Genomic DNA, 12,500 nt, shown 5'->3' with positions numbered 1-12,500 from the left:
TAAGTTGATCTGGATGGCACACTGAAACCATAAAAAAACACTAAACATTGTCTTCTGTCTTAATTATTTAAGACTGCATCCCCCTGGATCTGGAACTCTGACTTAACAATGCTTTCAAAAATTAACTGGGAGCCTTACCTAAACTGATCACTTTCAGATATCCTAATTTCCAAATGGAAAGATTTTTATTACTTCCCTTCTTCCTCATGATGATTTGGGGTTTATTATGTTACCAATATTCCTCAAGTTTGGTCTCAGGCTTGGCTGTATGGTTCAGCTTAGGTATGGCTGTGTGATTGGGTTCTGGCATGAATGTGTGACAAGACACATCATAGGAAATTTAATTCTGGTTGCATTGCAGTGAATAGAAGAAGTAAATCTTCCACTAATTACAGTTTTTGTTGTTTTATAGATAAAATTGCACTAAATTTCAAACAGCTTACTATATTGGAGCATTTAAAAATAACCCGTTGATAACAACTTGTGTGACACCCTCTCTGGTTTGGTGATACAAAACCACTTGTTTTAAGTGTTCATCGTCATCGTCGTCATCATCATCATTGTTGTCATCCTTTTACATCTGCATTCATGGTTTGAGTGGATTGGATATATCATAAGCTAAATGATTTCTTATTGCTTGGAGAACCACATTTCACCTTACATCCAATTTTTGATGGAATTTCTATGGCTGGATATCCTTTTTATTAGCAATCACTTTGCAAAGTATGTTGGGAGTATTTTATCTTTGCACCAGCTCTAGAGAGGTTATCAATTCCTCATCAAAACTAAATGGTCTTCTCAATCCTACTTTCTCTCCATTCATTCAGCAACCAATTCTCACATAATGTACAGCATGCATTTATTGTAGCATCAGTAGTAGTGAAACTGCTTTATATTCTACAAGTCTCACAACTCTGTTTTCTCTATACGAGGCAGCATGGTCAAGAGGGTGGTAGAGCAGGAAGTAAATGAAGAGTGACAATGATGACAACTACATATTTATAGAAAGAACAAGAATAAGTGATGGATATGAACAACAAGTGACTTGGGTGATGGCCAGCATTAGAAAAGCTTGCTGGTAGGGTGTATCAGATACAAGCAGATCTGATGCAACTTTTATTACATAGGCATCATGTGGGAGCTGGAGAGGTAACAATGATGGCAGAGGAGAATTAAATAAGGATAAATCTAATGCCATTTCTCATTACACAGTCAGCATTGTGCAATAAATAGGAGAGAGGCTGGATGGTTAATCCAGCCGTTTGGAGGATCTTCAAATCGATTTGGAGGATCTTCATCTTGAGATTAGTTTTCACTACTTTGTTCCATGTCTTTGCCAGTTTCCATCCACTTCAAGTACTTCTCATATATATACAGCTGTCATTATCCATATGCACCAACCACATACCCATACCAGTATAATCTTCTGTTTTGCACATTACTTCTGATACCTTTTATATTCAGCTTTATTGTAAGCTCATTTAGGCTCTGATATCCTCACACCTTAACATTACACACCTATAGGAGCATCACAATTACCTTTTGTTAGGATATATTCTAAACACCAGCTTAATAATGAGCAAATTGTGGTGTGATGGAGGAAAAAGACAACAAGAAGCAAAAGGGAGAAAGAAATACAGCAACCTTACCTTGTCGACCATGGCAGGATAAACGATCACTCCAGATCAAACCACGACTTCTACGCATGCCGTCTCTGCTGCAACTGACCACACGTGCTCACTGTCCACGCATCCACCTCTGGCCACTTCCGCCAGCCCCTGCGGTCTTCACTTCCGTTTGCTTCATATGCCATCCCTCTCCACCAACACCACATAGCTCATCACAGCTCATAACCCTAACCCTAACACCACACAAATCTGAAGCAATTTAGAGAAATTAGTTAGTTACATGCAATTTATGAAGAAATGTGATACTATCTCTTATCTCTTTCCCATCATGATACCTCTGTAAAAAGAGATTGCATCAGATCTATTTGTGAATTGTCTGTTAATGCCTAATTAAGAGATTGCATTTTATAAACAAGCAATAAAAAGCTGATCCAATGCATTTTACTAATTTTTTTCAAATACTACCTGCTTGCTGCCTTGACCATGGGTAAATATTACCTTACTTGGAAACAGGTGAGGGATGGTGATGCAAAGGGCATCCAACCATAGAAAGTTTACCTCAACAAATTCTATGACTCGTGCAAGTGTGGAAAAATAGACATTAAATTGATATTGTTGGCACTCCGTCGCTTACAATGTTGAGGGTTCCAGTTGATTCGATCAACAGAACAGCCTGCTCGTGAAATTAACGTGCAAGTGGCTGAGCACTCCACAGACATGTGTACCCTTAACGTAGTTCTCGGAGAGATTCAGCGTGACACAGAGTGACAAGGTTGACCCTGTGAATTACAGGCACAACAGAAACAGGAAGTAAGAGTGAGAGAAGGCTGTGGTGAAAGAGTACAGCAAGGTTTGTCACCATCCCCTGCTGGAGCCTCGTAGAACTTTAGGTGTTTTCGCTCAATAAACACTCACGACGCCCAGTCTGGGAATTGAAACCGCGATCCTATGACCACGAGTTCGCTGCCCTAACCACTGGGCCATTGCGCCTCCACATTAGATTGATAATGATGATGACAATAATGATCAGTATCTAAATATTTAGATTCAGTGGTTATGAGTTTAATTTATTGTCTATAGATCTAATGCAATGCTAGCAGGATGCAAATCATGAGTTTTTGGTGGGTTGTTTGTTTAGGTGGGAGTCTATTGTATAAACTCAGTCATTCATATCCTTGTTACAACCAAGTAGTAGTCAAAAACACTGGGTTTTAATTTTCACTTCAAGTCCAGCAGTCTTTCATTAATATACAAATAATTTATGTATTAACATAAATTGGATTGTTATGAGAATTTCCATAAAGCATGTGGCACAAGTACTATTACAGTTATTTTATGGTTATTTTATGGTTGTTTTACTGCCTACTGAAGTGCAAAGTTATCTGGAAGTGAGGTGGCTGTTATAAGCTAATCACACTGAGATTTGTAATGATTCTTTCCAAAGAAATGCATTTTGTCTTAAGTGTATTTCTCAGTGCATTTTGGACAATTTGCAACCAATGAATGGGTAATCTATAAAATATTGAATGTTTTTTGGGGTTTTTTTCTGTGATTAAAGCACATGAATTTCCAGCAAAACTTACACTAAATCTGTTATAGAAAGTCAGGAAATCTACATAACTAAACTTCTCTTCTTCCTTATAGCATAAGATTTATTCCACTGCTTGAACTGCTTGTAATATATTTTACTGAAACAGAACATGGTAATAATAAATCTCTGAATGAGGTATAAACAGTAGTTGCATGACAATGTGAAGTATATTTGCCACTTAAATGTGGCTAACCACTAAGGGTGGATGCTACTGTAGCTTGTAGCCCCAGGAGTACACCTCCTCCAGCTGGTTATTGATGCACTTTCTGTGCCCTATCAGTATTTGCAAAGGGAAGCTGGGAAGGATGGCTTCCCTTTGCAAATACTGATAGGGCACAGAAAGTGTGTCAATAACCAGCTGGAGGAAGTGTTCTCCTGGGGCTACAAGCTACAGTAGCATCCACCCTTAGTGGTTAGCCACATTTAAGTGGCAAATATACTTCAGAACATGGTAAGTTTTCTCAAATACTAATGTTTTACTGTATAATGATATTGACCATTTACAGTCTGAGTTGAAAAACCACCAGAATCATCTTTGCATTTCATACTTACGAAATAAAAAAATAAGTATTAGTCATGTACTGGGGCTGATATAACTGATTGTTCCTTCCCCCAAAATTTCTGTCCTTGTACTTATTTAAGAAATTATATATAAAACTAGCAAATGCACCCATTCTTCAGACAATTTAACATATGAATAAATAATAAATCAAAAAAATGTGAAAACAACTAAAAAATATTCTGTAATGCAAATATACGACTATATACAGGGTGATCTGAAAGTCTTGTTATCCCCTACCAAAAAGTAATGAGAACAATAGAAGAACAAGTAATGCAGTAATCCAAAGCATGAACTGGATTTAGTTTATTCACTTTCATTGATGCTGTCACACATTGAGAAGGTCTGTATGAACACCTTCATTTTTGTGGCACATAATTATGTGGTGCCATGTCCTGTGTGATATTTTTCAAAGATGTGCTTTGATGATTGTTGTAAAGGCTTTCTGAATGGCATTCTTTAATTGATGGGTATTCTAGTATCGTTCATGTGAAACTCTCTCCTTGATAATACCCCACAGAGTATTATCGCAAGACACGGGGTCTGGACTACTGGGAGGCCAATCGACAGGTGCTGGAAGTTGTTGTGATCCTTGTCCTATCCAGCTATCCCAAAAAACTTCATTTAGGTATTCCCGGACAGTGATAGCATAGTGGAATGGGGCACCATCTTGTTGAAACCAACAATCATTCAGGTCAACATTCGACCTCTGGAGCTGTGGAATAAACCATTCCCTTAACATGGCCAAGTAAGATTGCTGTTTAACAGTACCCTCAAAGAAATAGGGTCCAGGTGCTTACTCGATATGGCAGCCCAAATCATTACATGTGGTGGGGGGTTGTGCTCAAACAAAAATAATTATAATAATGACAATAATAAACGTGTAGTGGGTAACAAGACTTTTGGACCACCCTGTAGATTAAAAAAGTATGGAAACAGTTGAAATAAATAAATAGACAAAATCCTTTCACCTTTATAATATTCCCTAACCAAAACCTTCAAACAGTATACACCAATACACATATAAGAAAAAATATAGAAAGTAATGATACACACTTACAACATTTAAATAATAAATTTTAAAAATGTGAAAATCAATAAAAATTATTCTCTAATGCCAATATACAACCATATGGATTAAAAAAGTATGGAAGACCCTACATACAATAAAGCTATGTGCATACAACAAATTAGAGAAAAACCTGTGTAAACCACCATTTTTCCTAGTTTGTCCATTTAAGCAGGGGCTCTGAGCAAAATGTTATAGTGCATGACCATCCTTGACACAAAAGTAATGTGTAAAGTTTGGTGAAAATTGGTTGAGAATTGTGGAAATGTATGCATTAGTCTATATACACACATACTGTGATTTATATATACTAGATAAAGATTTCTGAATTTGTTATTATTTCTTTTTTTTTAAGCAGGAATGAAGACTAAGATCTACAGTGGGTTGGAGGTAAATGGAACACTTTCCAATATAGTATTAGTCACATAAATGAAGTGAAATGAAGCTTACTTCCTATGGATTATTCTCATCACAAGAAGCAGAAAATAATCTGTGTTTTCAGTTAATCAGTCAATCCTAATTGTAGTAGCTTTTATAGCATTAAGAATATGTGAAACAAAATGTTGGATAGCATGTTAGTGGATCACAGATATCATCATCATTGTCGTCATCATTGTCGTTGTCATCATCATCATTGCTTTAACATACTTTTCTATGTTTGCCTGGATTAAGCAAATTAAAGCAGATTTTTCTACAGCTGGATGTTCATCCTGTCTCCAGTCTTCATGTGTTTCCAAACAAGATAATCTGTTATTATCTTTCCTAGTCCTTTGAGCACAAATTGCACTATGGCTGGACAGTTTTCCATGGAAGATTACAGAAGAAGAATACCAATTGTATAACAGTACATTTGTTTGTAATTAGCATGTGATGTCAAGACAAGGAAACACACACACATACATGCCCTCATATGCACATAGACACACACATATGTATGTATACGTATGTGTGAATGTATATCATGCATATGTATGTGTGAGTGTATGTGTGTATATGTGTATGTATATATATATATATACACACACACACACAATGGGCTTCTTTCAGGTTCTATCTATCAAATCTGCTCACAAGACTTTAGTTGATCCTGAGCTATAATAGAAAACATTTGCCCAAGATGCTGTGCAATGGAGCTAAACTTGAAATCTTGTGGTTGAGATGGAAATCTTATCCAAAAATAGAAAAAAAGTAAGCAGTCACAACTAAGGTACCAACAATATAATATGGATTTCCCATTAATGTAAAAGGTAAGCAGGCTGATACCTTTAAACAGGTGTTCTCCATTCTGAAGGCCATAATCGTGTACCGTAAATAAATTTAAAAGAAGCAAAAAAAAGTAAATGAAAAAGCTCGTCAATGAATTCCCAAGGGAGATAAAAGAAATACGAAAGAAATCCCCCCCAAAAAAACGAAAATAAGAACAAGTTCAACAGAAAAGACAAGAAAAAGAAGCAATGGTGATGAAAGGTGGGCATGTATACTTATACATACATACAAACATACACATACTGGCATACGTACACGCATTCATTCATACATACATACATACACACACACACACATATACAAGTGGCTTTTTTCTGTTTCCATCTACCATATCCATTCACAAGGTGATAGATAGATAGATAGACATGTACCAAACAGACATACATCTCTTAATCTCTCTCTCTCTCTCTCTGTATAGCTGGCCACTTTGTACCCAGAAATGACCTTTGGCCTCCTAAAACAATAAAAACTGGAGACAAAATTCTTTCTGTACCAAAATCAAGGCATGGGTGCGCACACATGCATACACACACACACACACACAGAAGTTTGTGTGTGTGTATGTATCTATCTATGTATATATATACATATATATGGAAAAAAAAGTCAAGGTAGAAAATGCTAAAATAATTTTATAAAAAACATTTCAGTACCGGCTTCAGTCATTGAGACTTTTACAACTATAAGTATAGAAAACAATTAAATTTTGGAAAAATTAAAAGAAAAGTTTCTAAAAGAATATTTGCATAGTGTTCAAATACAAGTGGCATTTTCCAGGGGCACTGGCAACGATCTCGCTCGAAAGTCCTTACACATGCCACGGGCACAAGTGCCAGAAAGGCGACGCTGGGCACAGGTGCCATCACGATTTCGCTTTCGCTTGCCCCAATAAGTCTTCGCAAGCTGAGTTTCGTGTCCAATGAAGGAGACGATGTTGGCATGGGTGCCAGTCGTCGAATTTAACTCGATTTTGATTTCACTTGCCTCAAAAGGTCTTCGCATGTGGAGTTTAGTGTCCAATTTAACTCGATTTCGATTTCACTTGCCTCAACAGGTCTTCGCAAGTGGAGTTTAGTGTCCAATGAAGGAAGGTACGCATAAGTGGACCGGCTGAGGCCTTAAATTTAGGTCTCACTTGGCTTGCCGGGTCTTCTCATGCACAGCATTTGGCAGAGTTTCTACAGCTGGATGCCCTTCCTAACGCCAACCACTCAGAGAGTGTAGTGGGTGCTTTTACGTGCCAGTTATTTTGAATACATTTATTTTGAAATACTTGTTTTCTGATATTTGTGAGTCCATTGAATAAATATTCAGCCCTATTAAATGTTGGCCTTCCTAAACATGAATTAATACGATAGTTCCAGCCCTAAATAAATTTAACCTGTACTTTCAAAGATGTTCATTAGGATAACGTAAAATATTGAACTTCAGATAGAATAAAGTAAAATCTAGTTGTGAATAAAAGGTGCATAGATGATGAATTTTGATTGAAGAGATGGAGCCTCAAAATAAAAAAGTTGCAGAGGGCCTCTAAAGGTTATGTGACAGCCCTGAATATGGGTCATCACATTTTCATCAAAAAGTGTTTCAAAAGCCTCTACAGGGATTTATCCTTGAAATTATTCTTTATTTTGTTGATTTTATTATCTATTGCATCAGCATTTCCTTTATCAATATGAAAATCTTCTTGTGATGTACTCCGGGTTGGTTTTGATTTAGTCTTGCCCTTTCTACATTTAGCTACTGGTTCAACTCGATGTGTTGAATTTGTTCCTGAATCTTCTAAACCATTTGAGTGCAATTCCAAGCATCTAGGTATATCATTTGCTTAATCATCACCAAGTTCATTTTCATCAATCTCTTCCTCAGAAACAACACGTACATTGTCAGGAGGAAGTTCCACCACATCTATTGGTGTATCATCATCAGATACATAAGAAATTTCAGTAGCAAAATTGGGATCATTCAACAAATCATTTATTTCATCTAGATTTAGGAATTTAGTTTTACTCATAATGAAAAGCTCAGAAAAATGAAGTATTTCATTATGCAAACAAAATATATAGCACAAAAATCCAAATATTTTAGAAATTTGGGGAAAAAGCTGTAGTAAATAATGCTTATCCAGATATGAAATACAACAAAGTTCATAGAAACTCTTTTGTGCCATAGGCCCTGTTGAGTACAACTTAAGGGAAACTTTTCTCTCTCTGTTATATATATATAAATATGGACGTAGTAGATAGCAGCTAGCCTTCGGCCGCAACTTTCGACCCGGTTGTGTCCACCACTCTGAGTGGCACAAGTTGTCTATTGCTCTATTGTGCACCAAGATGCAACCCAACCAATTGCAGCCTTCAGATAAGGTCATGTGAGACAGTCTTTTCTAAACTTCCGGTAAGCCGACACCACGATATAAAATGCTAGTTTTATGCTGTCTAGAACATCATTTGGCTCAGACCTAAGGTCTAGCCACTAACCACAGAGCACACAACCAGTTCCAACGATGACAATAGCAGCCACATGGAGACTCATCAATATTCCGTCCAGCAGCTTACAACAAACTCCATCTTCGTTGCCATCATCATCTTTGCATTTTATATCATGGTGTCGGCTCACCGGAAATTTAGAAAAAATTGTGACCTTATCTGAAGGCTGCAATTGGTTGAGTTGCATCTTGGCGCGCAATATAGCAAGAGACAAATTGCGCCAATACCAACCAATCAGAGTGGTGGACACAACAGGGTCCAAAGGTGCGGCCGAAGGCTAGCTGTTATCTACTACGTCAGTATTTATGTATATATATAATAGAGAGAGGAAAGTTTCCCTTAAGTCGTACGCTACAGTCCTAAATGGGGATTGCTGAAAAAAACCTATTTATCCTTTTTAATTCAATTGCAATAATAAACATTTTAGTTTTTTTTTTTTAAACTATAGTATCAAATGCGAATATGTATGAAATATCAATGAATGGTATAGATGGGAAATGCCAAGAAAAAATGTTTTCCAAGCAATCACTATTTTTGTAGTTCAAAAATTGCGTTTTATGACACAAGGGCTAATAACTACTAAATATTGTTAAACACACCTCTGCAAATGCAATGTACATAAGCAATTCACTTTAAATACAACGAACAACAGGCAGTGAGGGCTCATGGGAGGCAATAGGTTAACCCAATACCTGACTGGTACAACATACTATTAACCCTACGAGGATGAAAGGCAAAGTTATTCGGCAGAGGTAAAGAATACGCGCACCACACGTTTTCGGCGTATTCTTTACCTTCGCCAGTTATTTTCCAAGAGATTTGAAACAGAACCGGAAGATACATCGCAGGGTCTTTCTGACGTTTAACGATCGTATCTAGTTTTGCAAGCCGGAATATTAACTTTAATAAGAATGTCCTTCAAAATTAAAAAAATAAAAAGTTTTATGAAGCAAGGGAGATAACGCACAAGACCTTTAAATTCCAACATGGCTACTTACACACTGCCATGTGTTTTCTCGCGTCAAATTATAAACAAACATCGACTCAGAGCCGTCCGTGCAGCTTTTCGAACGTTTTCACTTTGTAGCAGTCATGTAAGCTTGAAATATTCATTAAATTAATTGAGTCTGTTTGTATATTGGTCTCTGTTTTGTATTAATCATTCTATCGTCATGAACTATCAACTATGAATCCATATCTCCAGACGAAAGAATTGATACGATGGATATATATATATATATGTGTGTGTGTGTAAGATTTTCCTGAGATATGTATGTATATGTATATATATTATTTCTTAAAGAACTTGCAGCTTTAGAATTCGATTGATGATCAAAGAGATCAATCACATACGAAGCTATAGCAAGTTTACGAAGTAGGAACAGAGATCGGTTTCTAAGCAAAGTTGACATGTCAGAGATAAGTATTTGAAAAATCCTTTCTTTTATGAACTCATTCATTTAGAATGCTTTTAAGGAATTTAGTATCAATACAAGTATTTGACTGGGATTTGAACTCTAAGCACAACGGGCCGTAACTATATAGTGGGTCTGTACAGATTTTGTTCAACAGCTGTAAAAATAAAAGTGATAGGCCTGGCTGTGTGGTTAAGAAGCTTGCTTCTCAGTCACATAGTTCCGGGTTCATTTCCACTGCATGGCACCTTGGGCAAGCGTCTTCTACTTTCGCCTCTGTCCGAACAAAGCTTTGTGAGGATTTGGTAGACGGAAACTGAAAGATGCTCAAGGTATGTGTGTGTATGTGTGTCTGTCTGTCTGTGCATGTGTGTGTCTTTGTCTCTGTTTTTAGCCTCCACCAACGTGACAACCTGTGTTAGTGTATTTACATCCTCGTAACTTAGCGATTCGGCAAAAGCGACCATTGCAATAAGTACCAGTCTTTAAAAAAAATAAGTACTAGGATCGATTCATTTGGCTAAAAATTCAAGGTGGTGCCCCAGCATGGCCACAGTGTAATGACTGAAGCAAGTAAAAGTGAGATAAAAGAGAAATTCAAACTCAACCGCTACAATACTCAGTCGTTCGACTGCATAAAAATAGCACCCAAATCTCCCTGAAATCATACTCCATCGTCTAAAAAAAGAAGAAAGGTAACCTAGATACTGTGCCAAGGGTCAAAAGTGAGGAGGTGATGATTGGAATGCCTTTAATTATTAAGTGTGCTCCATCGGGTTGACTCAGAGCTTTAACAAAGATGAAAAGGAAAACAAATTGCTATGAGCTTGGTATTTCAACAATGATTTCTATCATGTATGTTTACAAATATGGAAATATATTTTTCTTCTTTTTTTATACTTCGATATTGAATTTGGTTTACAAGATTCTTTATGTGAGTTTGTGTGTTGAAGCATATTTTGTTGTATCTGGGGAGTCATTCTCTTTTAGTGCCTTATCATTTAACACATTCACCAGTAAAGTTTCCACTCATTTACTTATTTATTTTTCCTAAAATTTTTATTGCGTCTTGCAACCTTTTCAATAGTTGTTGACACTTTTTATTTAATCAGAAACTCAATAAAGTTAAGGGATAAAAGGTCTTGGTTTTCAAATTGACAAATACAAATACCCACCTCTTTATCATGCATGTTTGTGTGTGCGTGCCTATATCTTTGCTTACATTTGTGCTGAGTTCTGTGAAAGCTCAAACATTCAAATGGTGTTGTTATCACTTCTGCTATCTTGCTTTGCACCTTTGAAGTTGTGCAATAATCTATCCTTTAGTTTCAAAGCAGGTAGGATATAACACCAAGAAGGGCATCTGGCTGTAAAACCAATATTTCAATGCTTCAGCATTAGATCTAGTGTGCAAGAGAGAGGACTGTGCTGGTATGGCTATATAATGCATATAATGAAGACAGTTGCATCAAAAGGTGCGGATTTCTAATTGTAGAAAGAACATGTGGAAAGGGTAGACCTAGGATGACGTGGGATGAAATGGTGCGAAAGGGTCTACAGATGTTAGAACTCACTGAGGGGATGACAGAGTACCAAGACTCCTGGTGGCTTGCTGCACTTGAAAAGACAGTTAAGCCAAGTAAAAGCATAATTGCCCTTGCATACAGGCTCGTCCCCTGCAACCCTTTCTAACCGAGCATCCATAGTCTTGTGGGCTTGTAGGTGCTGGTGTCACGTAAAAAGTATCCATGCCAGTGCTGTGGAAATGCACCTAATATGCTGTGTAAAGTGGTTGATGTTAGGAAGGGCATCCAGCCAGTGAAACCATACCAAAACATGTCAGCTCCTGTCAAACCACCCTAACCATGCCAGCATGGAAAACGGACGTTAAATGATGATGATGATATATATTTTTATATAGTCAAATAGTATATTCCTAGTTATGGCATATAACTTTGTGGAGGCGCAATGGCCCAGTGGTTAGGGCAGCAGACTCACGGTCATAGGATCGCGGTTTTGATTCCCAGACCGGGCGTTGTGAGTGTTTATTGAGCGAAAACACCTAAAGCTCCACGAGGCTCCAGCAGGGGATGGTGGTGAACCCTGCTGAACTCTTTCACCACAACTTTCTCTCACTCTTACTTCCTGTTTCTGTTGTGCCTGTAATTCAAAGGGTCAGCCTTGTCACGCTGAATATCCCCGAGAACTACTTTAAGGGTACACGTGTCTGTGGAGTGCTCAGCCACTTGCACGTTAATTTCATGAGCAGGCTGTTCCGTTGATCGGATCAACTGGAACCCTTGAGGTCGTAAGCAACGGAGTGCCAACAATGGCATATAACTGGTCAGAAAGTTACATTGACCAAGTGCAATAGTAATCATGATACTAATGGCAACTTTTTGATGCCAGTTTTGTTCCTGAGCCAAGGATATACTCCTGAGCTATGTAAAAGTGTAACAGCTCATTTCTTTTAGACTGTGCTT

At 37.4% G+C, this 12,500-nt stretch overlaps 1 protein-coding gene across 2 annotated transcripts in view; it reads left to right on the top strand.

The window, feature by feature from the left end:
• The window catches only part of LOC106880906 (iron-sulfur cluster transfer protein NUBPL), a 46,956-nt gene that overhangs the window by 6,797 nt on the left and 27,659 nt on the right, over nucleotides 1–12,500 (top strand). Inside the window, exon 1 of one of the 2 annotated variants that reach the window (XM_014931069.3) lies at nucleotides 9,327–9,696. The exons of the other annotated variant lie outside the window; for it this stretch is intronic. Within the exon in view, the coding sequence (XP_014786555.1) occupies nucleotides 9,589–9,696 (108 nt within the window). The 5' untranslated portion in view covers nucleotides 9,327–9,588. Of the gene's footprint in view, nucleotides 1–9,326; nucleotides 9,697–12,500 lie in introns of those variants that run through there. 2 annotated transcript variants of the gene reach the window in all.

The sequence above is a fragment of the Octopus bimaculoides genome, chromosome 1, assembly GCF_046866305.1.
Source record: "Octopus bimaculoides isolate indiv1 chromosome 1, ASM4686630v1, whole genome shotgun sequence".
Taxonomy (NCBI): domain Eukaryota; kingdom Metazoa; phylum Mollusca; class Cephalopoda; order Octopoda; family Octopodidae; genus Octopus; species Octopus bimaculoides.
This window is presented reverse-complemented; position numbering and strand designations above follow the sequence as displayed.